Source organism: Oryctolagus cuniculus, chromosome 4 (assembly GCF_964237555.1).
Source record: "Oryctolagus cuniculus chromosome 4, mOryCun1.1, whole genome shotgun sequence".
In the NCBI taxonomy this organism is placed as follows: domain Eukaryota; kingdom Metazoa; phylum Chordata; class Mammalia; order Lagomorpha; family Leporidae; genus Oryctolagus; species Oryctolagus cuniculus.
The window spans coordinates 93,618,609-93,645,392 of record NC_091435.1 but is presented as its reverse complement, the minus strand read 5'-3'; the positions used below and the strand labels follow the sequence as shown (position 1 = coordinate 93,645,392).

General features: G+C 48.9%; 2 protein-coding genes across 2 annotated transcripts; both read right to left on the bottom strand.

The window, feature by feature from the left end:
- Positions 1-457: 457 nt before the first annotated feature.
- LOC100350832 (5-hydroxytryptamine receptor 3C-like) lies at positions 458-6,894 on the bottom strand. Its single transcript, XM_002716487.5, has 9 exons — positions 6,828-6,894; positions 5,103-5,269; positions 4,673-4,717; positions 3,688-3,797; positions 3,269-3,438; positions 2,308-2,468; positions 1,673-1,877; positions 1,254-1,469; positions 458-1,125 (listed from the first exon to the last, which is right to left on the bottom strand). The coding sequence occupies exons 1-9, from the start codon at positions 6,892-6,894 to the stop codon at positions 896-898; spliced, it is 1,371 nt and encodes a 456-aa protein (XP_002716533.2). The 3' UTR covers positions 458-895.
- A 14,134-nt stretch (positions 6,895-21,028) lies between these two features.
- LOC100358891 (5-hydroxytryptamine receptor 3C-like) lies at positions 21,029-26,215 on the bottom strand. The gene is made up of 8 exons (XM_070072408.1): positions 26,055-26,215; positions 24,715-24,759; positions 24,145-24,254; positions 23,720-23,889; positions 23,381-23,541; positions 22,081-22,285; positions 21,703-21,918; positions 21,029-21,574 (listed from the first exon to the last, which is right to left on the bottom strand). The coding sequence occupies exons 2-8, from the start codon at positions 24,739-24,741 to the stop codon at positions 21,345-21,347; spliced, it is 1,119 nt and encodes a 372-aa protein (XP_069928509.1). The 5' UTR covers positions 24,742-24,759; positions 26,055-26,215; the 3' UTR covers positions 21,029-21,344.
- Between the last annotated feature and the right edge of the window lie 569 nt (positions 26,216-26,784).

Here is a 26,784-nt window from a genome sequence, read left to right as displayed (position 1 = left end):
TGTCTGTATATCTATTTATTGGTCTAGCATCTGTTTTATGGAAATCACATACACGTTGTTTTGTAGTTTCTTTCCTACAAGTAATATATTGTGGGCCTCTTTCCATAGCATTCATGTGGCCATTTTCAGTATCTGCCTCCCATTCCACAGGGTGGCTGAATGGAGGGTGGTTTAACCAGGACCCTTATTTAGGTCTTCCTGGCCCTGCTCCAGTATATCTATTCAGAAAGACTGCTCTCCTTGGTGTTGGGAAATCAGAGGAAACCGCCAGGCAAAAACAAACAAACAAAAAAAGAATGACGCCATTTGTTATTTATTTCAAAGAGCAATGCCAGTGAGGAGAGAGATAAAGGAGAGTGAAAAAGAAATGTTACATGGAACAGTTTGCATTTGTAAATATTTTATTGCAAATGGAATAATTTCCCAAAAGTGAGACTTGACCTTTTCATTCTTTTAAAACTCTAGAAATGTCTGACGTATTTAAAAATCCAATCAGATTATACCTATTTAGGATGAAGCACCAACTTCTGCAGAACTCTCCACCTCAGTGTTTGTGGACCTGTGATGAACATGGAGGAGCCAGTGCCTCCTGGATAACTGGGTGATCAATCAACGGGCAGCGTCCCCGAATGGGAGTTAGGGGTTGGATGTGACTCAGGGACGCTAAGCATGACAGAAGTGAGGACCCTGGCAGGTGAAAGGTCCAGAAACTGTCCAGGGCTGCTCTGAACCTACCTGGCATTGCTGGGTGAGACTTTATGGAACACAGAGGCATGGGAGTCAAGGTAGTCCCTTGGGGTGCGTGGTTAAAGTGAAGAAAGCAGTCTGGGTGTGCCTGGCCCTAAGACCGGGAGAAACCCCAAGCTATGGTTTTCAGTGAGAGGTGAGCACCTGCCTAGGTGCTCCAGAGGACAATGACGGTGATGATGGAGCAGGCCATGAAGAGCAGGTAGAGGCGGAAGAGCAGGGTGTCCATCACGTGGCTGAACTGCACCCACAGCTCCACCAAGTGCTGCTTCTGGGCCTCGTGGTCCGGCCGGGCCCTAGTCGGCTCAGGACACACACGCAGCTCTGCCTCCCTGGGACCTGGCACCTTCCCCACCAGCTCTACCGGCTCCTTCAGGCCTGTGGAGGGGACACAGACTCAGCTGTGGGCTGCTACGGTCACTGGCGATGGAGGGTGACAGGGACGGTGACAGGAGCAGGGATGGAGGGGAGGGAGAGGACATGAGGGTGGTGCTGACTTTTGTTACCTGGCAGGTGGGTGGGGCTGAGACCCAGGCTCTTACTGCCCTCCTGGGGCTCAGCGGGGCCTTGTTTCCTGGGGCTGGTGCAGTACAGCAGCAGGGAGTGGAGCCACTGGGGCATGGGTGGGGGCTGCGTGGTGGCCAGGTGCAGCAGGTAGGTGATGAAGACGGTCTCCAGCAGGCTGGCCACCATCAGGGACAGACACAGGGCAAAGTAGACACCTGAGGGTGAAGCAGATTATAAATAAACCAGGCAGGTTCATCTCCAAGTGTTTCTGAAGCTCTTTTCCGAATCCAATCTTTCCTTAGACACCCCTCCCCCCGCCGCCGCCATGCCTCCTCAAGTGGAGAAACCACCAGCTGTCCTGGTCCCTCCCCCTGTTCCCTACTGCCTTGGCTGCTCCAGCGAGCAGGAGGGCCCGTACTGATGAGGGGGGTGCCGGTGGCCGGGAGCAAGTCGTTCATCATGAGCAGGAAGACATTGTAGCCCAGCAGCAGGGTGATCTTGAAGGGCACGCGGTTCTGGCCTTCTGCTGGCAGGTAGAAGCTGAAGGCGTCGATGGCAACCAGAAAGCCACTGGGCACCAGGAGGTTTATGATGTAGAGGCTGGGCCTGCGCCTGATGGCCACCTGGAGAGAGGGTGGGCAAGATGGCAAACCAGTGGCTGCCGGGGGCCTGTTGTGTGTATGCGACCCTGTCGAACTGGCCAGGGTGCGATCGAACTGGCCGTGGGGCCATCTTTTTAGATAACACAACCTATTTTACTGTGCCCTTACATGTCTCTGATTTGTGCTCTAATTTTGATTGCTTTTCAACCTGTGGGAATGCAAGGGTTGTGGAACTTAGGGGCCTTTGAACTGTCCATTCTGAGTAGGAGTGCTTCTAACAGCCCAGTTGCTCCTCCCCTCTGCCTGGTGACCACAGCAGGTATGGAGGGAAGGGAGAGCCTAGGGAGCCATTTTTGGGGTAGACAGGTAGAGGTTCCTTAAGAGCCTTAGATCAAGAGGAAAGTCATGGAGTAACTGGGATCAGAAGCCAAAGTGGCACCCGGGGACTTACATAGAACATGATCTGGTCGTAGAGGCTTGTGCCCACGGACAGTTTTGGGGTGGCTTTGTTGATGCTCAGGAGCTCCCACTCTCCCCGAGTCCAAATGACTTTGCGAGACAAGTTTGTTATCTCCCACACCTCCTTGTCCATGCCCAGGAGCATGCTGTCCACTGAAAGGGAGGCCCAGTCAGTTCCTTCCGGAAGTGTCCCCAAGCCTCCTGCCCATAAAACTGGATTCCTCCCCCACGGGGCTTCTTCCACAGATTTTCTTCTCTGTCCTTCGTAGCAGGGCATTCTGGCTTTCTCAGAAGCAGGTTATACAACCAACAACTCGGATGGGCAGAGGCGGCAGCATTGATTTTGTTGTGGAAAACAAGAGCGAGTCAAGGTTGTTATGGGAATATTGACCATGACTCAAACATGAGTCAAGAACTTTTGGGGATATTCCTGTTTTCCTTCTTAATTCCCTCACTGTATGATGCTGTCTTAGTGGAACCAAACTTGAACAGCTCCACACTTTTATAATTACACATGTTCGTCATGATGATTAACTTATCCAAATCTGCCGCATGATACCTGGTGGCATTCAGTTACTTTAATTTACTGGTTTGAGTCTGTTAGCTGCTAAAGTTTACATATTTGAGCTGAAATGTGTAGGCGTGTGGCGGTTCAGGGTCCTGTGGCCCTCATGTGGGACAAGGGCCCTCCAAGATGTAAAGCAGTGGCTCCTGACCCTGTCTGCACATTAGTATCACCTAGGGAGATACAAAGACAAACGAGGCCTGGGCTGCACCTGCAAGAATTCTCCTGGTTTAGGGTGAGACAAAGTCTTGAAGTTATGGGTCTTTTTAAAAAGCATTAGCAGGCAGCCAGAACTGAGAGGCATTGATCTCAACGTTCCTGAACAATCTGCCCACCCTTAAATGCCTTCCTCTGCATCTTAAGTAGCTACCGCACATGTCACACTCACCTGTGTAGAGGAAAGAACAGAAGGTTAAGGTGCAGTTCTGTTGGTCAAAAGGGAAGTAGAAGATGTCCAGGTTGCAGATGCTGGTCACACGCATTGGCATGCTGTACTTAACTCGCCCTTCACTACTGATGAAGGTAGTGAAACCTGAAGGTGTCAGATTCACATTCATCCTGTTTGGGAAAGGAGGGAGAGTGGGTCTGTGGGTGCCCTAACCGGTTCTGGTCTCCCTCTCTAGGTGTCCCCTGGGCTCCTTCTGGACTCTTCCTCCAATGTGGCTGTGTCTTGTCTCTGCTGCTGCTCATGGTGCTTTCTGGAAGCCAGGCATTAGAGACTGCCCCTGTCTGAATCTGTGGTGGCCCCCGCCCCACACTGAGCCTAGGCTGTTCTTCACAGGTGGTGTTTCAGCCCCAGATACGCACGATTCCAAGATGAAGATGTCAGGGAGCCACAGGTGTTCCGCTGATACAGAGAGTTCGTTGATGCCAAGACACTCTTCTGGGTTCCAGCTGATGGAAGGGTTGTCCCATGTCTACAGCCAGGGCAGCGAGGAACAGGGGTGACTGGTGGTGAGCTTGTCCAGTCAGCCTTTCCTTTCCTTTCCAGTCTTCTCTGTGCCTTGATCCCTCCCACCCATTTGTTTTCCAAATGACCACAGGCTATCTCCCCATCTTTATTTAACAAGACGGCATCAACTAACTGCTCCTTACTGGCTTTTTCACAGGAAGATCTTAAACGTGGCGTAAAACCACTTAGAGCCAGGCACACACCAATCTATCCGGCCTGCAGCCATGTGACCATTTATTGGGGTTTTATATGGGTCGTGTCTTTTTTTTTAATTTTTTTTTATTTGGAAGGCAGAGTTACAGAGAGGCAGAGGGGGAGAGAGAGAGAGAGAGAGAGAGAGAGAGAGAGGGAGATCTTCCATCTTCTGGTTCAGTCCCCAGATGGTTGCAACAGCCAGAGCTGACCCAATCCAAAGCCAGAAGCCAGGAGCCAGGAGCTTCTTCCGGGTCTCCCACGTGGGTGCAGGGGCCCAAGGACTTGGGCCATCTTCTACTGCTTCCCCAGGCCATAGCAGAGAGCTGGATTGGAAGTGGAGCAGCTGGATCTTGAACCAGTGCCCATATGGGATTCTGGCAGTGCAGGCAGTGGCTTTGCCCAGTACATCACAGCGCCAGCGCCTATATATAGGCCATTTTTACCTTCCTAAGCTGCCCAGGGATGCTCATGTCCCAAGGGCCAGTCCAATTCTAGATTTACCTTTTTTTTTTTTTTTTTTCAGGAAGATTTATACCTTGAGTAGAGATTGGGACCTTCTAGCTTTCTAACCGTTAAGTTACTTCTAACTCCTCAAATTAAAAAATACACATAGAAAAGGGAAGGGGGTAGTTGAATCAACCTTACCAGATCTATCCACAGGAATGATGTCAGCAGCTGGAGCTGTGCGTCCTGATAGAGAAATTCCAATCCAGGATTATTAGTGCAAAAAAGATTCAGCCCCCACCCACCTCATAGCCTCACCAAAAGTCACTCATTTATGGACCAACCATAGATCTGGCTGCTGGATCATCTTTTCCTTACTGGTTTCCCCTTGAGTAGGGACATTTCAAATTTTAATTGACATACAGAGCATTCCAGAGAGGACAGGACTCAAGGACAAATGCTTCCTGAAAAAAAAAATCACTGCAACGTTCTTCTTCATGGCTTTCCGCCCACAGTCTGCACACGACCCCTTCAGGGTACCTGCTCTTCTCCACGGGACCACTGGGCTGGGAGGGCGGGGGATCCGTGTTCCCTACTAGAAACTATGGGAAGATGCAGGACCAGGTCTCACCACTTCCAGGATGGCAGACAGGGTGAAGGAGATGTTGACACGAGTGGGGATGCTGTGGTTGGTGACTGGACGGAAGGCCTTTCTGTCAAACACTGCTTGGAAGACAGCGGGATCCACCCCGTGCCGGTCAAAGCCCGAGCAGTTGATGGTGAAGGTGTTGCCTCTTCCTGCGGAGAGCAGAGAGCCTGTGAGAGAGGGCCTCTGTTTCAAGGGCTGTGGCCTCTCTGCAGAGAGAAAGTAAAGGGCATTCTAGGAGGAGCAGGTGAGTCCCTGTTTCCTGGACGAAGGCTCTGCTGGCCAAAGCCCTTCCTGCCGGGGTTGGGGAGGATGGGCCGGGCTGGTAGGCAAATGGTGGAAGTCGCTGTGGTGAGCTGAGTCAGTACTCCATTCTCAGTCCCATTGTTTTGTTCTCAAACAAAATCTGCTCAAATCTGTATGCAAACTTGACCTTAGTGCAATGGCAGTGACTTCAAAGAGTCCCTTATTGTCCACATCATAAGCTTTTTGGTTCCACCCAGCAACGGTCCTGCTTAGCACTGCCCTAGAACTTGTAGTCTAGGTCCCCTCAGACATCCACCTATTGAAGGCGAGAACTGAAATGTCAGATAAGAAAAGTAAACAATTGCACTTACTAGGTAGATATGGGAAGCACATTCAAGTAGTAGAATTCTGAATGAGTTCATACCTCTTGGTGCTATACATTTATTTTGCTTTTCTCAAAAATCTTGTGGGCTGTTTCAAGCACTGGAATTATTAGGTGACTTCACTGAGCATATAACGCATGCCCAATCACAGGCTTATGTAGATGTCATGTCTTGGTCAAGGCCAGGGAGCCATGTGGTTCGTACCTGAGCAGAACCTTTGCCCTGTTGCCACTGTTGCATGGTCTTCTCTGCTTCCTTCTCTGTATCTCCTTCATCTCTCCATCATATTAAGGTGTGCACCCGGATTGGGAATAATATTCCCTCCCGAGGAAGTATCTGCTTCTTTTAATCTCAAGTTGCTCTTCACCCTCTCTTAATGTTGTACTTAATCCTTAAGAACCGGTTTAACTGTCCCTTCTTCTCGTGGATACCATAGACAAGGGAAGAGGGAAAGGGCTGTGGCAGGTGCGGCACCAGGACTCAGTGAAAAGATGGAACTGTACGCCGGCGCCGTGGCTCAATAGGCTAATCCTCCACCTTGCGGCGCCGGCACACCGGGTTCTAGTCCCGGTTGGGGCGCCGGATTCTGTCCCGGTTGCCCCTCTTCCAGGCCAGCTCTCTGCTATGGCCAGGGAGTGCAGTGGAGGATGGCCCAGGTGCTTGGGCCCTGCACCCCATGGGAGACCAGGAAAAGCACCTGGCTCCTGGCTCCTGCCAGGATCAGCGCGGTGCGCCGGCTGCAGCGGCGGCCATTGGAGGGTGAACCAACGGCAAAAGGAAGACCTTTCTCTCTCTGTCTCTCTCTCTCTCACTGTCCACTCTGCCTGTCAAAAAAAAAAAAAAAAAAAGATGGAACTGTAAAACTGGCAAAATGGGACAGTTTGGTAGATTCCTATGCAAGCATGAGTAAAACAGAGCTGTGTACTCACCAGTGATCTGTCTCTCTGTTACAGGAAGGAAATGAAAAGGCAGCCATTATGGAAGGACTGTTTAGCTGGCTAACTCTGAATGCCCGCCAGGGGCTGCAGGGCATGCCCTTCAAAACTGCACCCTGCCCTTCCTTGTGCGGGTCCCATCTTACCTTGGAGCAGAAGGCTGACAGCAAGGCAGAGGAGGAATCCTCTGCTGTCTGGCCATCTCCCTTCCATCTTCCTTTTTTAGACTTGTCTCTGGGGACTTCTCAGGAGACCCCAAAGTCTCAAGCTTAAAGGAGCTAGGACCTTACCCTGGTTCCTGATTTTGAATGCTGCTCCTGCTGGGTGACCACTCCCTAGTGAGAGGCTGTGGCCAGAGAGATCACAGCTGAGTGTCTGGTTTGCCCCTGCCCAGGTATGGCTTCCGGGCTCTACACGAGCGAGAAGTCGGGCCAATGCTGGGGTGAAGCATCCTATGTGGCAGCTCTGTGCTGAGATCAGTAACAAAACAACTTGCCTTAATTAGAGAATGTGGGCTGGGGAAATAAGGATTATGTTCTTAGAAGGCCAGGGAATTTGCCTATTTTGAAAAGGGGTAATATTTAGTGATTTGCTTATGAGTTGTGAATATCTTATCGCTGGGGATCATTCTAAATACCAAATTGCAAAGCTTGTTTCGTACTTTCATCATCTGTCATCTCTGTTTTCCCAGCAGTCCTTAACTAGATTTCCTCTTTCCAGTTTATCTGCCTTTCTCATTCATTCTCCCCAATCAATGTTCTCCATGCCTTTTTTTTTTAAAAAAGATTTATTTATTTATTTGAAAGGCAGAGTTACACAGAGAGAGGAGAGAGAGAGAGAGAGAGAGAGAGAGAGAGAGAGAGGGAGAGAGAAAGTCTTTCATCCAATGGTTCATTCCTCAATTTGGCTGTAACGGCTGGAACTGTGCCAATCTGAAGCCAGGCGCCAAAAGTTTCTTCCGGGTCTCCCATGTGGGTGCAGAGGCCCAAGGACTTGGGCCATCTTCCACTGCTTTTCCAGGCCATAGCTGAGAGCTGGATGGGAAGAGGAGCAGCCAGAACTCAAACCGGTGCCCATATGGGATGCCGGCGCTTCAGGCCAGGCGTTAACCCACTGAGCCACAGTGCCAGCCCCTCCATGCCTTTTATAATCCTATGCATTGATTGCATGATAATAGAACTCATGCATATGTTGCCAATAGTTGTTATGTTATCATAAACTAGTACTCTCAGCTTACATTAATATTATTGCCACGTGCCAATATTATGTCTCATGTGAGTTTTCTGTGTAAATAATTGGACCAAACGAGTGAATTGGAACAATTTTATGTTAAGTATCTTGATTATATTTTCAGAAAGACTTGTAAATGTTTTCCTTGCAGAAGAGGTGAAGAGTCAGACCTAGAATACTAAAGACTCTTTATTCAGAATGGACAATTATGACAGCCCTAAATAGAAAGTGCTGAGGAAGGCAGGAATAACTTAGTGGCACAAAGCAGGAAAGCAGAGGGAGCAAGGTGCAATATCTTCTTTTAGAGGTTGGCCATACCTTCAGTTCTTCAGCCCTAACAGCTCTGTTAATAATTTCTTCCCTTCTTTGGGAACCTGGCCTGCTTGAAGCAGAGGTTGACGGGAAAGAAAGAAGGGAGAAGAGAAGAAGAGAGGTAAATCAAAGTCCTGGGGTGGAAAGAGCAAATAGGGAGGAAGAGAAGGCAGAATGAGAGTTGTTAGGAAACCTGCTCAAGGTTTAGGGCCCTCTTTGGTGACTTGAAAGGGTTTATCTGGGAGGCAAGTTAGTACCTGGTAGTATAAAAGTACTGGCTAGCCCAAGGAGGAGGCTATTGGGAGGCCTGGCTCCCAACTGGTCAGGCTACAGATGCTCTCCCAAGCCTAGCTAGGTGGTCCTGCACATACAAAGTGTGCCTTCAAAGCAAGCCAAGCACAGGCATGCTCAGATCTAGAAGGCCAGGGCCAAGCATGGCATCCAGGAGGTGGATGGATGCTCAGACAACAGCAAGAGATCCTGGGACTTTTGGTTTGGGGCCAGAACACAAGGCAGAGATTTGGGGGAAGAACTCTGAGAAAATAGGTTATCATTCAGGTAGTTCTCTGATTTAAGAGGGAAGGGTGTGCACTGAGTGTGACTGAACATATCGGCACTTATTGAGCCCAGATTCTGTTAGACTGGCCCCATTGTAATCGTGTAGTACCAAAGTGACCTACAAAATATCTCACAAAATGTCACTGTGTCTGGATCCATGTGCACACACTCTTGGGGCACTGGATTCCTGGACTGGCTAAGAGTGAAGAAATTTCAAAGGTGAAATCTAGGAGTGCCACATTTAGGCTGGGCTACCAGACCTTGGACCCAGGAAAGGAGGGTTAACTCTAAGCCCTGAATATCTTATTTTCTTTGAAGTTGGCTGAAAAACCAACCTAGATCTATAGGTTGGACTCAGAGTAGATTTAGATATGGAGATGAGGAGGGCAGGGGAAATAAGGCAGCAAGGCAACTTCAGCTCCAGAACAGAAACGTCAGGTGCGTTGCCATTGTTACTGGGCCTGCTGGTGATGGTAACATGCTGAGTATTTTGCTGCATGCTGGGCATCAAGTGTCTCACCTTCTACTTTACTTAATCCTCCCAACAAGCCTGCAGTATAGATATTGGGTCGGAGTACATAGGACAAGGAAATGTCGTTAACTAAATGGAGAGAAGGCAACATGACCTTGTATTTCGGGACCATGTAAATTTGGAGAAAATGAAAATTTTGTCATTAACCTAGAGAATCAGACACCCACAGTCAATTGGTCATCTTAAAAAAAAAAACACCCAAAATTATGAATTAGGGATTCATTTCAAATAAAGCAATAAAAATGGCAGTACTTAAAATAAACTGGGTTACAAGTTTTACCTTATGGTTTATAGCAACCCACAAGAACTTCATAGTCATTCAATGGAAACAGTCAACAGAGTGAAAAGGCAACTGATAGAACAGGAAAAATATTTTGGAAGCCATATACCTGATAAAGGCCTGATATTCAAAATTTAAAAAGGAACTCCTACAACTCACTAGCGAAAGCAAACAAATAAAATTCAATGAAAAATGGGCAAAGAATTCAAAAGAGGCATTTCTTCAAAGAAGAAATACAAATGGCCAACAGGAAAGATTGTCAGCATCACTGATTACTAGGGAAATGCAAATTAAAACCGCAATGAGATATGACCTCACATATGTTAGAGTAATTATTGACAAGCAAATAGACAAACGAAAGATAACAAGTGTTGGTGAGGATGTGCAGAAATTAAAACCCTTGTACATTGTTGGTGGGGACGTAAAATGGTGCAGCCATTATGGAAAACAGTATGATGAGTCTTCCAAAAATTCAAAATAAAACTACGATTTGATGCAGTAATTCCACTTCTGGTTATGTATCCATAACAGCTGAAACCAAGATTGCAAAGAGACATGAGTTATATACACTCCAATGTTGATTACAGTATTATTCACAATGGCCAAGCTTTGGAAACAACTTAATTATTCATCAGGGGATAAATGGATAAATAAAATGTAATATGCACCTCCATCCAACCACACACATACACATACACAAATACACACACACTCACACATTGTAGACTATTATTCAGGCTTTAAAAAGAAGGAAATATGGGGATGGCGCTGTGCTGTAGTAGGTTAAACCTCTGTCTGTGGCACCGGTATTCCATATGGGCACTGGTTCAAGTCCTGGCTTCTCCTCTTCCAATCCAGCTGTCTGTTAATGGCCTGAGAGAACAGAGAAAGATGACCCAAGTGCTTGGGTCTCTGCACCCACGTGGGAGACCCAGAGGAGTCTCCTAGTCCCGGGGCTTCGGATCAACTCAGTTCCGACCGTTGTAGCCTTTTGGGGAATGAACGACAGAGGGAGGACCTCCCTCTCTGTCTATAACTCTGCCTCTCAAATAAATAAATAAATCTTTAACAGAAGAAAAAAGAAGGAAATTCTGCCATCTAGGATGACATGGATGAACCTGAAAGGTATTATGTTAACTGAAGTAAGCCAGACGCAGAAGGACAAACACAGACAGATTCCATTTATGTGAGCTTTCTGAAATAGAGAAACAGAGGAGGATGGCGTTTGCCAGGAGTTGTGGGGAGGGGAAGGAGAGGGTTGCCTTTCACCATGCGTCAAGTTTTAGTTACACAAGATGAAAACGTTTGAGATCTGCTCCACGGGAAGGTTCCCTGTCATTAACAACACTGTACTGTGCGCTTAAAACTGCTGGTGAGAGAGTAGATCTCACATGCACCATTCTTGCCTCAGTAAAATAAAACTGAAAAATAAAGAATCATGGAGTTTTTCAGGACTCTTTCTCCCTTTGGAATCCTCAGAGTGTGCAGGATTCTCTCAGGACACACACAGCCTTCCCCAGGGGCCAGCCCCCTGCTAAGACAGGTAAGTCTGTACTTGCAATGCCTCTTTAGGAGGCATACTTGCTCTTTGGAGTTCATCCCAGGAGAGAGTCCCCTGTCACAAAATGCCTGGGGCACTCTCTCCTGGGAGTGCCTGCTCCCTTCCTCCCCTCCCCAGGAGGCTCTCAGAAAGGGGAGGTCAGCAGCTTCAGTAGCTAGGATGTCATTTTATTTCACCTTTTAGAATATTCACCTTTCAATTACTATTTATTTGAAAGATAGAGAGAAAGAGCACTCCCATGCTTCCATTGCTGGTTCATTTCCCCAAATATCCACGACAGGTGGTACTGGGCCAGGTGGAAGCCAGGAGCCTGGAACTCATTTTGTGTCTCCCACATGGGTAGCATGGACCAAAGTGCTTGAGTCATCACTGCTGCTTCCCGGGTGTGCACTAGCAGGAATATGGAATCGGAAGCAGAGCTAGGACTTGAACCAAGCTCTCCAATGTGGGATGCGGGCATCCCCAGTGGCATTTTAACTACTGAGCCAAACGCCTGCCCCAGGGATATCCTTTCCTACAGCTGTTCCCTGGAGTGTCTAGGGGAGTCTCTGGGACTCCCATCTTTACTCTTACACATGTCTCTCCCGGGCCAGACTGTGGGTTCTTGGGATGGTTCAGAAGCCTTAAGCCTACCTGGGGGCCATTGTAAGAGGGTCAGGGACTTCCTCTAAACCCTCTTCTTCCTCATTGTGTTTTTGCAGCCTCCCTCTTGGCTCAACCTATCTCTGGGATTCTTGGATACTCAGTCAGGACGTCATTTGGAAACAGAGACTCTGAATTTGGGCTTTCACTGATTCCTTGGGCAGTTCTGGGGCCCATTGGGGTCTCTGTCGGCCTGGGTGCCCCAGAGCAGATCTGGAGCCTCGGCACCGTCGACTTTTGGACTGGGATGGTCTTTGCTTACAGGGCTGTCCTTGCATGGCAGGCTGTCCAGCAGTAGCTCTGGCCCACCAGGTGTCCCGCCCTAGTTGTAACCATGAATATGTCTCCAGGCACGGCCAAAGATCCCCCTTAGGGTAAAACCGCCTGTGGTTGAGAACATCTGGCAACTTGGTCACCTAGGTAACCCTTGAAGATCCCAAACACAATAGGATAGTTGCCCCATGTCTCTTCTCACTCCCTGTTCTGACTGCCAGGGCCATCGCTGGCCTCTGTCCTTGGCACCATGCACAGTGAGCAGCCACTGGAGATTCCCTTGCAGGCTTCTCAGTGTTGGTAACTGCAGTCCCTTTGGCTGTCCTCTGGTGACTCAGGGATATATTGGTTCCCTAAGGCTTCAGGTTACCAAGGTCAACTTCTTCCAAAGGGCCAGGTGAGCTATGGTATGTGACCCAGAGGCAGGGGCCCCTCTGGTCAGTCAGGAGGGCTGTGAGTAGACTTGAGCTCACTGTCCTCTGAGATGTCCTCATGTGTCTCCTATCAGGTTCCCAAGCCCTGTGGAGGCACCAGCTGGATATTGTCCTGCCTGTGACACATAACTGGTTCTGGCTAAGAGTCATGCAGACTGGCTGCACAATTGAGTCTGAGAGTTTCAGAAAGGCTAGCCAGGTTGTGCTTGGGAGCACTTGGGACCTTGGGGACCAAGGAGAGGAAGAGGCAGTTTGAGCCAATGTTAATTACATGGCTGGGCTGGGTGACTGAGGCCTTCATATTTGAGCGGCAGCCTCGGATCTATTGGAGCATACCATCAAGTCAGGTGTGGATGTTTCTAGAAACCTTCGCTCTTTGGGGGGATTGCCTGCAACTTGGTACAGCTCTGTAACAGCTCCTGCTGAGTCACATGGACAAGGCTTTGGTCAAGACTGCCCCATCCTCCGGGAACCTCTCGTTTGGAGCATGGCCTCAGGCAGCACAGCTGGCCTACCAAGAGGGTAGAAAGCCATGGTGAAGAATCTCCCCTGCAGCTGCGCGGTGCCACAGAACCCTCCTTCCTGCTTTGTACCTGGTCACCACCTTAGTGAGCTCACTCCTACTTTGCCATTTTCTGGATTAGCCTTCACAGGGCCCCCTGTGTGGTTTGTTTGAAATGCAAATCTGACCATGTCTCCCTCATGCCTGGAGTCTTTCAGTGACTCCCATTGTCTGGAGCAGTTATGTTTTGATTGCTGGGCCTGAGGATTTGCATTTCCAACAGGCTTCCAGATATGCTGCTGCTATTGCTACTGCCGATGGTGGTCCTGGGACTATCTTGGAGAATCATGGGTCTATAGGATGCCATCTGTCTCCTTCGCATGAAAGAAAAGATGCCGTCTGGCTTAGCTCCCACCTAGCTGTCCATTTTTTTTGCTTTGGATTATATGTTCAGAAACAGTTGTATCTATCTATCTATCTATCTATCTATGTATTTATTTATTTTTAAAGATTTATTTATTTACTCGAAAGTCAGAGTTGTACAGACAGAGAAGGACAGAGAGAGAGAGGTCTTCCATCCACTGATTCACTCCCCAGTTGGCCACAACTGGCCAGAGCTGTGCTGATACAAAGCCAGGAGCCAGGAGTTTCCTCCGGGTCTCCCATGCGGGTGCAGGGCCCCAAGGACTTGGGCCATCTTCTACTGTTTTCCCAGGCCATAGCAGAGAGCTGGATGGGAAATGGAGCAGCCGGGACTTGAACCGGCACCCATATGGGATCCCAGCACTGCAGGCGGTGGCTTTACCCGTTATGCCACCATGCCGGCTCCAGGCAACAGTTGTTTTTATCCACAACATACATCACAGTTACTCGTGGGTATTATCTTTTCCCATAAATAAGAAGCTTAGCTCAATATTGGCAGTGCAGGTGGTAGTACTCAGGAATTTCACATTTTAAACTAGATCTAGAGCTGACTGTAATACAAGTGGGCCTTGAGCCACAGCGGGAGAAATACCATATGCTGACCATACAATATGTTCTGCTTTCTGTTTCTCTCACCCTAAAATATACCTTCTATCATCATTCCTCTGCCCTGCTAATAAATTCTTAAAGATTCAGCTTAGCCCAAGCATCTCGTCTTCTAGGAAGCCTTCCTTTCCCACACATGCATGCATATGCCCGTGTGCATACACACGCACAAATACACATACACGCAAATGCTCACTCCTGAACCCTATTGTGAATTAGAAACATCTTGAATTAGAAACATCTCTTTACATATATATATATATATGCATCTTTACATATATACGCATATATATGTTTTATATATATAAATCTCTTTATATATGTATATATGCATATCTCCTTCAACTCTGTACCCTCTTGGGAAACAGAAAGCACATGTTCTTTGCACCCCCAGTATGTGGCATGTAGTAGTAGGTAGTCAATAGATGTTAGCTAAATGCCAGGGTTGTCAGTTCATATTGAATTGGGAGAGGAACCCAGGCACCTCAGGCAGACTGTGAAAGGTGGTTGGGAACCTCGTGGGAATCCTCAGGACACATCAGAGAAGTTAATTGCAGTTCCCTTGGTGGGGCTGAGGTGTGCACCTCTACGTCCAGTCAGTTTGGTGGAGATGGGGATTGGCACAGCTCTGTACAGCAGGTGAAATCCAGAGGACTAGGATCAGGGCGCAGCCTTCTATTTGACTGCCTCTCTAATTTTCCAGTAAAGGCCAGGCTTTGAATGGCCTAACCAGAGCTGCCTTTCATTGACTTGTGCTTTATGACATATGTACTGTGTTAGGTACTTTGCTTACAGTATTCGTAACTGCTTTGAGAGGTCAGTGTTATACTCCTGTTTTACAAATTAGAAAACCCGGGAGAAGAAGCTCAAAATATCTTGTTTAATATTCACTCAGGGGGAAATTCGTAGAGTCTGGATTCAAAGCTGGATCAATTTGATTCTGTTGCTGTTGAGAAATCCCTGGGCCTTCAAAACACAGGGATCCAAAGGTAAAGAGGGGACAGCAGGCTTAGTTTTGCAAATCATAAACACCAATGCCTGTCTCCTCGGCTTATTCAAGGTGACCACACCGGCTGGCCCTCTGGTGGCCTGGTTCTCTGGGACTCTAGAAGATGAGGTTTGGGGTATAGCTCATCACCAGGCAAAGGCAGCATCTGATGGTGGAAGGAGGAGATGAGAACCAGTGTTTTGCACCCCAGATGGATAGCAGTCACCCACAGACCATTGTCCAGGATTAGTGAGCCAGGAGGGCAGGAGGAAGCCAAAGCGCCAAAATGGCAACTGGGTCACCAGCTGAGGCCTGGCTGGGAGCAGGAGAGTGGGAGTGTGCAGGAGCCTGAGAGGCATCTGGGGAAGAGTCCCATGCACAAGCCTTCCCCTGTGGCTGCCGCCTTCACAAGCCCAGGCCCTGATTTCAGACTCTTTTGAATTATGACAACCCTGTATTTGTCATTTCGCTTCTCCCCACTTCATTTTCCTCATCTTAAAAATGAGGGGGTTGAATCAGAAAGTCTGCAATTCTTTATGTCTGTTGCCTCCCACCCAGAACCTGTTTCGCCCTTCAGCTCTCAGCCTGCATGGAATAGATGCTCTCTAGTGTGTTAGCTTTTTAGTTTCTGTGAACTTTAAATGATTTTCCAAAAACAATATCTTAAACATAACTTAATCTGTGTTATTCCACTTAAAAAATGAAGACATCCACCCATGTAAAGTTAAGCCACTGGTTCAATGTTATCCAGCCAGCAGGAAGAAGGTGTGTGATTAGAAAGATGCACCACTTCCCCATGATATACAGAAGAACCAGTGTCAGAGAATAGTCCGATAAGACAGTTTATCAAAGAAAGAATCAGAAACTGGAGAGAAGAAAAGGAGGAGTTGACTTCACATCTTAGAGTAGACTTGACAGACATGGGAGAGAAGGGGAAAATGCTAATGAATAAAATACCCCAATGTCAAGCTAAAGTGGAAACAGAAGAAAATATAGGGAACACTGAAACACTATATACAGTGGTTTATAGAACAAGAACAAAAACAAAACCGCATGTGAGAACCCCAGGGCAGCAGTGCAGTTGAACAACCCAGTGGGGAGCTGTTAGGAAGAAGTAGGCCAGCAAATGCAAGATGGCAGAGGCAGGCCCCACTGCTGGCCAGCAGGTGTCCTAAAGAAGTAAAAAAATGACCTTGCAAAGCCTTTCAGAGGTGTGCCAGATAACAAGAGGAAAGCCAGTGGCATGATGTGTGCTTTTGATATTCCTCTGTGATGGAGCAGACAGGCAGCAAGCACACCTGTGAGTTTCGTGGGAGAGCTCCAGTTTCACAGGTTCTGGGTGATTATCTGTTGTACGACAAGATCACATGTGCAGATTTCTCTTTCGGAGAACATAAAATCAGCACAATTATATCATGCCTTCTCTTACTAAAAGGAGAGGTAGACTGTTAACCCTGGTGTCAAAAAAGAGAAACTTCAGATTTTCTACTCAAACTTAAAGCTACCTGTTAGGGGAAATGTGAAGAAAAGATGCAGAGAAATGTCCACATGAAGGTGGGTGGGGAAAAAGATGGAAACTGACCTTACATCATTTCAGAGCCCCTCAAGAGCCGGGGAATGAGGTCCTCAATCAAAGCCCAGGGTGTGTTTCCAGGTGAGACAACTCTCCCTGGATAGGTATAGGAGTGGAAGATACGAAAGTGTCTGGCAGGAGAACTTATATCAGCAGCAGAAAATTAAGGGATGAGTCACTCAGATTCAACTTGGGAAATACACTCTCCAGAAAGCAATAGAGATGGTGTGCTTAGTCTGTTTTCTGATGCTATTACATAATACCCAAGATTGGGTACTTTGTAAAGAAAAGACTGTAGTTAGCTCCCAGTTCTGGAGGTCCAGGCCAAGAGCATGGCATCAGCATCTACTCAGCTTTTGGTGAGGACCTCATGCTACTTCCACTCATGGCAGAAAGCAGGAGGGCAGAGGAAGTATGCCAAAGAGAGAAAGGGGCACAGGGGGCCGAGTGCTTTATAACAACTCACTCTCATGATGACGAATCCACCCTCGTGGGCACTATGTCCACCCCGTCATGATGCATCTTAGAGACAGGTTTCAAGTGAAGTATGGAGGTGACAAACTATATTTACCATAGCTAAATAGTGAACTTAGGTGTTGTGACTTTTTAAAAAAATTTTACATTATTTATTTGAAAAGCAGAGAGAGAGAGAGAGAGAGCAAGCTTCCAAGCATTGGTTTACTCCCTAAATGCCCACAATAGCTGTGGCTGCTCCAGGCCAAAACCAGGAGGCCAGAACACAATCTAGGTCTCCCACATGGGTGGCAGAGACCCAGTTATTTGAACCATCATCCACTGCCTCCCAAGATATGCATTAGCAGAAAGCTGGAATCAGAGTGGAGCTATGGCTCCATCCCAGGCATTCCAATATGGGACGTAGGTGTCACAAGCAGCATTGTGTGCTAAACCAAATGCTGGTGTTGTGAGTTATAATGGAGGTGAGGCAGTAGAGGGTAAGGGGTGGGGTGGAGCAGCGGGGAGACTAAGGGGGGGAACTAAAAGGAAATGTAAAAGAAAATTTGCTGTTGGAATCCTTGCTCTTTCTGTTTTAATTCTCCTATGGTGTGAACTTGGTAATGACTTGGAGTGGGATTGACACAGGACTCTCAGAACCTGTGCACTCTCCTCCTCAGTTTGGAAGGCCGTGTAGCAGAGGGGTTAAGAGCCAAGTTGCTAGAGTCAGCCGGCCTAAGTTCAGACTGCAGCTCTGTCATTTACCCAGCCGTGGCACCCCAAGGGGCCATCATGGGCAGAAACTGGCACTGACCTCTAGGTGTTTCATTTTCTCCACAAATAAAAATGGGGATAATAACACAAAACTGCAGTCATACAATCTGAAGAGCTTGGATAAACAAGTTTTTTTTTAAAGATTTATTTATTTTACCTGAAATGCTGAGTTACAGAGACAGAGAGAGAGAGAGAGAGAGAGAGAGAGAAAGTCTTCCATCTGCTGGTTCACTCCCCAGATGGCCATAACAGCCAGAGCTGCAGTGATCTGAAGCCAGGAGCCAGGAGTTTCTTCCGGGTCTCCCATGCAGGTGCAGGGGCCCAAGGACTTGGGCCATCTTCTACTGCTTCCCCAGGCCATAGCAGAGAGCTGGATTGGAAGTGGAGCAGCTGGGACTCGAACCGGCACCCATATGGGATGTCGGCACTGCCGGCGGCTTTACCTGCTATGCTAAAGCACCGGCCCCCAAGTTTTTTTTATGTTTTAAAAATGTATTTGTATAAATTTGAAAGGGAGGGAGTATGGGAAGGAGGGAGGAAGAAAGAAAGAGAAAGGAGAAAGATCTTCCATCCATTAGTTCACTCCCCAAATGCCTGCAACAGTTAGGGCTGGGCCAGGCTGAGGCAGGAGCACAGAACTCAATCCAGTCCTCCCATGTTGGTGGCAGGGACCCAGGGACTTGAGCCATCACCTGCTGTCTCTCAGGGTGTGCATCACAGGAATTTGCATGGGAAACAGCGTGAGAACTCAAACCCAGGCACTTGGATATGGGATAGGGGCGTCCCAAGTGGCATCTTAACCACTGCACCAAACACCTGCCCCATGTTATTGGATGGCAGGACCTGACCCGAGTGGATGCAAGGCTGCTCATGGTTTCATTCTGCTGCCTACTGGGAATATCCATAGGTTTCACTGCAGAACTAGGAATGTGTTTGGTTACAGGACGCTGCTCCATACCACATTTGGGGTGTTAGTAACAATGCAGCCTATGCACAATTTTTACCTTTTGAAAAATGGGAAAAAATTACAAATTTCAGAACACATTGACTTTGATGGCTTTGGATCTGCCTCACTGGGTTACAAAAAGAATTAAATGTGTCAATTCATAGCCAGCACTTAGAAGAGTACCTGAGTTACATGTTGGTAGCTTAACAAGTGTTCGTCATCCTTACTGTCCCTATGTCCTTTCCCGAGGCCTACCTTGTAGAAGCTGTGGGTTGAGCAACTGCCAAGATAATACCAGGGATGGTGATTTACTAGGCGGCTGCCAGGCTCCCCACCTGAGCCTGGACCAGGCAGGCACTAGGTTTGGGACTTGTTTTAGGCATGCTTGGGGGACTGCTGATGGTGAGGGTTCTGGAAACTGAGGAGCCAAAAACCCTCGGAGGGGGGGTGAGGCATCCTAAAAAGAGAATGAAGGGATGCAGATGTAGTGCAGAAAGACCAGGGGCCCAAGTGAGAGGCGTGATTCGGAGTCCTGCAGGGTACTCCTGCCTCCACAGGCCAGATCCCCGCAGACTTCTCCTGAGACCTGGCCAAAGACGATGGCAGGGTCTTGTGGACAGAGCACCTGCCTGGGAATGCCTGCACTGGCAGCATCCAGTCGTCCAGTGGCTTCAGCTCCTACATGGCAGGCAGCATGGCTACAGGCACCAGCCGCATGCACAGTAGTGGCCCCCATGGACCTTGGCAACCTTGCTGCCCTTTGCCATCCATAGTCACTGGAGGGAGTCGCGTGTGTATGTGTGTGTGTGTGGGGGGGGCAAGGGGTATGAGGAAGAGCCATGGAAAGGAAGAACCAAAGCAGCACTGTTCAGTGAACTATTTTGTGTCTCTTTTTCACTCCTAGACCCTTACAACCCAGGAAGCAGAGATTTCAGAATAAAGGAAAGAAAGAGAATTTAGTGGCTCAACGTAAGAGATCACATTTGAACTGAAACTAAGATACTCTAAAATCTGTGCTTTTCCGAGCCTGGGGTGTCCAACCTGCCACAGCCCACGGGCCAAGGCAGCCAGAGGGAGACACATGCTAATGGCAGGCAGGAAGTGAGATATGAGCCTAGGTGTGTGAGAGGAGCCTGAGGAAAACAAGGCACCTGTGGAAAGGAAGGGAGCAGCCTCAGACGCTCACCTTGCAAGCAGCCCAGTATTTTACACTCAAAGGCCTGCCTGAACCCTGATAACTTTATGGGTGGTCCCAGCCTTCTCCCCAAGGAAGGTGCCCTAGGAGAATCCTCTCTGTCCAGTGCCAAGTGGGCTCCCCAGTCTGATAACACTGGGCAATAAAACCTTGGGAGGAATTTTACCTGTTTCACACTCCTTTGTCCAGGAGAACAGGGTGGAGGGGAAGTAAAAGTAGTGGGAAGAACTGGACCCCACTCCCTTGCAAGCCCCAGTCTGGATACAGGCTGCATGCTCAGCATCTCCCGAGACACCCACCTGGTCCATCAGGTGTATTCTCTCAGCTCAGCTCTCTGCGTGTGCTGAGATGCCCGCCTGACGTGCCAGGTGCATTCTCTCCACTGAATTATGTGACCTTGCTTACCTCCATCTGGGTGGCACCATCTGGAAAGGCGCCCATCCGTTCTGACGGATGCCCTACCCCATTAAACGTTGCTGCCTTGCTTACCACTGCTCTCTGCCCCGTATCTGAGTTCCTTCTTCCGCGAATACAAGAAGCTCTCTTCCACCCATCTCTGCTAACACTAACAGGCAAGACTTTCTAGACAATAAGGCAAGAGCTGGGCAGGAGAACTTTGCAGGTCCTAGAGAGGCATTTGTGTTCTCCCTATTTTCAGATGTGCTTCCCTTGGCCTAATGTTCTTTCCTTAGGAAGATTAAGGGTGGATCAACTCAAATTGCAGCACAGACACTTAACAGTAACGCAGGATTATGTTAATACTCTTAGTGAGTAATGACGAATGAGTCACACGTCAGACTGTGACAGAAAGCTGTGCTCCTCAAGCAAGAGAGGCCCAGTGCTGGTACATTATTCATCTCTGAGGCTTACATCCGGGTAACTGGATTCAGGAGGTTAATCTCTATTTTATTATAATTCCTTCTAATAGATTTTGGCCCCTTTTCTCCCCCCCTCCACTTTCACATATTGTCTGACTTATACACTCATGAAAATTCTTCTGCCTTTGGGCAATGAGAATTTTCTGCAAAAAGATACTCAATCTCATGTTTGCCAACTCACACAATTCAGGGAAGAGCCAGTGCTTTCTGCAAAGGTGTTTATTGGGGGTGATTCAACCAAGGAACTACTCCAAGAACCCAAATCCCCAGGAGCCAGAGATGGAACACTCCTAGGAGGGCTCCATGGAGCTGATGACCTACGGGAGCAAGGACTCAGACCTAGTTTTTGGAGAGCACAGAGAACTATCTGGGTCCCAAAGGATGGGATTAAAAATGAGGTGGTTGCCGGGGCTATGAGGCTGCAATGCGGACAGACCTGAGGGCCTGGCTGGCTTCTGGGGGCAGGATAAGCTCCAGCCTGGGGCTTAGAGGTGAGCACCTGCCTAGGTGCTCCAGAGGACAATGACAGTGATGATGGAGCAGGCCATGAAGAGCAGGTAGAGGCGGAAGAGCAGGGTGTCCATCACGTGGCTAAACTGCACCCACAGCTCCACCAAGTGCTGCTTCTGGGCCTCGTGGTCCGGCCGGGCCCTAGTCGGCTCAGGACACACACGCAGCTCTGCCTCCCTGGGACCTGGCACCTTCCCCACCAGCTCTACCGGCTCCTTCAGGCCTGCGGAGGGGACACAGACTCAGCCGTGGGCGGCTGTGGTCACTGGTGATGGAGGGTGACAGGGACGATGGCAGGAGCAGGGGTGGAGGGGAGGGAGAGGACATGAGGGTGGTGCTGACTTTTCTTACCTGGCAGGTGGGTGGGGCTGAGACCCAGGCTCTTACTGCCCTCCTGGGGCTCAGCGGGGCCTTGTTTTCTGGGGCTGGTGCAGTGCAGCAGCAGGGAGCGGAGCCACTGGGGCATGGGTGGGGGCTGTGTGGTGGCCAGGTGCAGCAGGTAGGTGATGAAGACGGTCTCCAGCAGGCTGGCCACCATCAGGGACAGACACAGGGCAAAGTAGACACCTGAGGAAAGGAAGGTGGGCCTGTGTGGGGGCCAGAGGCCGCACCCACCCTGCCTGGGCCTTCTTTGCCAGAGGACCTGTTTCTAGGACTCCTTTTTACTGTGACCCGGTTTAGCTGGCCCCTATCCCCGCTCCACCCCTGCCCTGCCTGCATTCTCCATACTGATGAGGGGGGTGCCGGTGGCCGGGAGCAAGTCGTTCATCATGAGCAGGAAGACGTTGTAGCCCAGCAGCAGGGTCATCTTGAAGGGCGCGCGGTTCTCATATTCTGCCGGCAGGTAGAAGCTGAAGGCGTCGATGGCAACCAGAAAGCCACTGGGCACCAGGAGGTTTATGACAAAGAGGCTAGGCCTGCGCCTGATGGCCACCTGGGGTGGGAGGGAGAAGGAGGGGGCAAGTGAGGAGTAGGCCAGGGGCTGCCAGCTGCTAAGAGGGAGTGTTGGGCTTTGTCCCTGGCCAGACCCTCTAGCAAGGAAACGCCCCGTCTCTGCACCTGCAGACATCTCATAGGTTTGCTTCTGCCATGCTGCTCATCACATCTCATCATTCTTGAGTCAGAGTGTCAGCCTTCTCCACTTAAATCGTTATCCCTACCGACACACACTTAGCACCGCGGGAGCAGATGCCTGGGTACCAGGTGCATTCTCTCTTTTTATTTCTGCCTGCTTTTCTTATCAAGGCCTATTCCCTAGTGACTCTGAAGGTAAACACTCAAGGCCAGTAGTGGAGAAAGCACACAGTGCTAGATATTTGGAGGATCCCCGTATCCCTTAGATGGTGATTCGTAACTTTTCCCATCCTCTCGTTTTAAAATTGAACATCCAAGCTGGCGCCGTGTCTCACTAGGCTAATCCTCCGCCTTGTGGCGCTGGCACACTGGGTTCTAGTCCTGGTTGGGGCGCCGGATTCTGTCCTGGTTGCCCCTCTTCCAGGCCAGCTCTCTGCTGTGGCCCTGGAAGGCAGTGGAGGATGGCCCAAGTGCTTGGGCCCTGCACCCCATGGGAGACCAGGAGAAGCACCTGGCTCCTGCCATCGGATCAGCGCGGTGCGCCGGCCGCAGCACGCTGGCCGCGGTGGCCATTGGAGGGTGAACCAACGGCAAAGGAAGACCTTTCTCTCTGTCTCTCTCTCTCACTGTCCACTCTGCCTGTCAAGAAAAAAAACAAAAACAAAAACAACCTGAACATCCAGACTCCTGCCATCCTGCAGGTGCTGACAGCCCGTGGGGGATGGGAGGCGCACCGGCCCTTTGAACCACTGGCATTGGCGCTTTGTTTGGAAAGATTTGTTTAATGAACATTTGCTGAGTCCCAGCTATTGTTCTTGCACTGGAGATTTATCAGTGAAAAAGGGACACAAATCCCTGATGTGTGGGGCTCACTACTACTGGGAGAGGACTTTCTCCAGGGGAGGACAAGGTTATGAGTCTTAGAAAAGACCATCACCAGGGCCCCTGCACTCACATAGAAAGTGATTTGGTCGTACTGGCTGGTCCCCACACTCATCTTCTCCATGGTTTGGTGGATCCCCAGAAGCACCCACTCCCCCTCGCTCTGAATGAGGTTCTGTGATGTGTTGGAAACCTCCTGAATTTCCTTCTCCGTGCCCAGGACCAGGTGCTCCACTGCAAAGGAGACCCAGACAACTTAGCCTCCCCCAAAGAATCCCAAGCCCCTTGCCCAGACTCCCCGGTTCCTCACCACTTGGCTTGAGTGAGAGTCCCTCCCTGTCCCCAGCTTCCTCCCTCTTCTCACTCAGAACAAGGGCCTTTCAACAGTGCATGCTTTAACGAGCTCGCTCACCTGTGTGAATGAAAGAGCTAAAGGTGAGAGTGCAGTTCTGCTCATCAAAAGGGAAGTAGAAGATATCCAGGTGACAGATGCTGACTACCCGCATTGGCTTATTGTACTTGATGTGACCTTCGTTGCTGACGTAAACCATGAGACCTGTAGGGGTCTGGTCCACATCCATGCTGTGGGTGACAAGGACAGGGAGGTCCCCATCTGACTTGGCCTTCTCTCTCAGGTCACCCCACTGCTGGGCTCCAGTGTCTCATTCCTGCGACATCTCCCTTCTCTACGTTCTGGGGATTGTAAAATACTCAGTTCAGATTCTGCTGTTTCCTGAGTCGAGTCTTTGCGGGGTGGGGAGGAGCCCTGTGGGTTACACTGTGCCCTTCTGTGCAGATGTGAGCTTCCGCTTGCTTTTTTTAAGCCCCAACACTCACAACTCCTCGATGTAGATATCTGGAAGCCATAGGTTCTCAGCCGCCAGGCTCAGCTTCTTAATGCCTCCACACTCATCCGGGTTCCACTGGATGAAGGGGTTGTGCCAGAACTAGAGGAAACGACGGCAGGAGGTAAATGGAAGGGGAGGGACCAGCTTATGTCTTGCTCTGCCTCCTCTGCTTTACTTCCTTATTTCATTTATTTCTACCCTCTCTCTGGTGACTGTGGTCAGAATATCACCGACGACGACATCTTACCGGCTTCTACTCTCCCTCAGTGTTCTCCAGGGAGACCTTGAGCTTGGTCCTGGATTCCCTGGGATGGAAGCCACTTAAGGATTGACTTTCCATGACTTTGGTTTGTGCCATCTTTTTCCTGCACCCACCTCTGCCCTCCTAGATTGATGGAATAATCAGGAGGTTTTGAGTGTCCGTTGTTCATCTGACTGTTTGAACTTGTCTAACTTGTGGATCTTCTCAGCTCATCTGGTGTAATCTGCAAGGTTGTACCCAGGAGTGGACAAAAAGGAGGAGCCACAGGAAGTGAAGAGGAAGCGGAGTCTGTCTTACCATATTTAGCCACAGGAATGATGTCATCAGTTGAAGCTGTTCATCCTGGAAAAAGAGTTTTCACCCAGGAATGTGAACTGTGGGAAGGCAGGTCCAGTGCCACTACCTGCATCTACTCATTGCCAAGACCACTCCATGTGATGCTTATGGCTTTTAATCATAAGCCACTGAAAAGCGTAACTCAAAATAATCCAGAGTGCATGGGAAGTGAAAATGAAAAACCCCGTAGGAGGGACCACTGGCATGTGTTCTTGTGGAGTATTCCAAAAAGGATGTCACATGCAGCGATGTCACTACATCATTCCCTGTCACATCTCCCACCCCATAGGATGAGCCTCTCATTAAAAAAAAAAAAAAATCATTTCCATTTATTATTGTGCTAAAATACACATAACATAAAATTTACCCTCTTAACCATTTTAAGTGTGCAGTTCAGTGGTGTTAAGTACATTCAGATCATTCTGCAACTCTTACCACCATCCATCACTGGAATTCTTTTAAACTTGCAAACCGAAACTGTGTGCCCTTTACACAAAACTCCCTTTTTCTCCCAGCCCCTGGAAACCACCATTCTGCTGTCTGTCTCTTCTCTAGTTACCTCATCTAAGTGGCACTCCACAGCATTTGTTGTTTTGTGACTGGTTTATTTCATTTAGTGCAATGCCCTCAAGGTTCATCATGCTGTAATGTGCGTCAGGATTTCCCTGCTTTTTAAGGATGGACAGTGTTCCACTGTATGGAGAGAATGCCTTCATCTGTCAGTAGACACTTGGATTGTTTCCTCATTTTAGCTTTTATGAGTAATTCTGCTACAAACAAAATTGTATGAATATCTCTTTGAGATCCTGCTTTTGACTCTCTTGAGTGTATATCCAGAAGTAGAATTGCTAGGTTGTACAGTAATTCAATTTTTAATTTTTTGAGGGACTGCCATGCTGTTTTCCATGGAGGGTGTGCCATTTTACATCTCCACCAACAAAGCAGAAGTTTTCCAGTTTCTCCACATTCTCACCTATACTTATTTTCTTTTCTTTTTTTTTTTTTTGGGGGGGGGGTTACTTTTTTGTTGTTGTTGGTGGTGGTGGTGGTGGTGGTAGTAGCCACCTTAATGGGTATGAGGTAGTATCTCATTGTAATTTTAATCTGCATCGCCTAAATGATTAGTGATATTGAGCATATTTTCATGTGCTTATTGGCTATTTGTATGTCTTCCTTGGAGAGCTAAATCCTTTGCATATTTTCAGATTGGGTTGTTTGTGGTTTTGTTGTGAGTCTCTGAGTTTACAACAGAGGACTCACTGCTCAGCACTAGACCATTGCAATGCTGGGCTGGGACTCACCACTTCCAGGATGGCAGACAGGGTGAAGGAGACGTTGACGTGAATGGGTAAGCTGTGGTTGGTGACTGGACGGAAGGCCTTTCTGTCAAACACTGCTTGGAAGACAGCAGGATCCACCCCGTGCCGGTCAAAGCCTGAGCAGTTGATGGCAGAATCGCCGCCTCTGCCTGCAGGGAGCAGAGAGCCTGTGAGAAGACTGCCAGAGCTGTGGCCTGGGACGTGCTTCCTTACAGAGGGAAAACAGGGGCCCTGGGAGAGGCCGGGGAGCTCCTCCTCCCTGGGCCAGTAGGCAAATGGCGGAAGTTGATGAGGTGAGCTCAGTCAAGGACTCATCCTCACTTCCATTGTTTCTGTCCCCATGCAAAACGTGCCCAGATCTGTATGCAAACTCAGCCTGGACCACCGCTTCACAGTGTCCTCATGTGCTGCCAGCGGTCTCCCTGCGACTTCTCCACCCTCACTCAGTGTCCTGCTGTTGCCCACCTGTGTGCTAGAGCCACCTGAGTGGTACCCGGACAAATTCTGCAATCACACTTCTCCTCCTCACTGCATTATTAAGGCACTGATGGTTGCAAGTTAATGACAGAGGAAGTCATCTGGGAGGTAATGTGAGACATAGGAGACCTTAAGGAATCAACTCCATTTTTATCATTTAATGAGTGTTTACTGTGTCTCTGTGCTGTGATTGCTCTCTAAAATTCAGTTGTCTTCCCCACTGAGATGATTTTAA

What these genes read in the sequence shown, in the direction of transcription:
- LOC100350832 (XM_002716487.5), bottom strand. Translation starts at nt 6,894, where the DNA reads ATGGAAGGGAGATGGCCAGACAGCAGAGGATTCCTCCTCTGCCTTGCT. An exon ending in TGTCAGCCTTCTGCTCCAAG is followed by an intron (nt 5,270 to 6,827) that starts GTAAGATGGGAC and finishes TGCTCTCCGCAG; the next exon opens with GAAGAGGCAACACCTTCACC. An exon ending in CATTCCTGTGGATAGATCTG is followed by an intron (nt 3,798 to 4,672) that starts GTAAGGTTGATT and finishes CCCTGGCTGTAG; the next exon opens with ACATGGGACAACCCTTCCAT.
- LOC100358891 (XM_070072408.1), bottom strand. Translation starts at nt 24,741, where the DNA reads ATGACATCATTCCTGTGGCTAAATATG. An exon ending in CACCGGCACCCCCCTCATCA is followed by an intron (nt 21,919 to 22,080) that starts GTATGGAGAATG and finishes TCCTTTCCTCAG; the next exon opens with GTGTCTACTTTGCCCTGTGT. An exon ending in CAGCCCCACCCACCTGCCAG is followed by an intron (nt 21,575 to 21,702) that starts GTAAGAAAAGTC and finishes TCCCCTCCGCAG; the next exon opens with GCCTGAAGGAGCCGGTAGAG.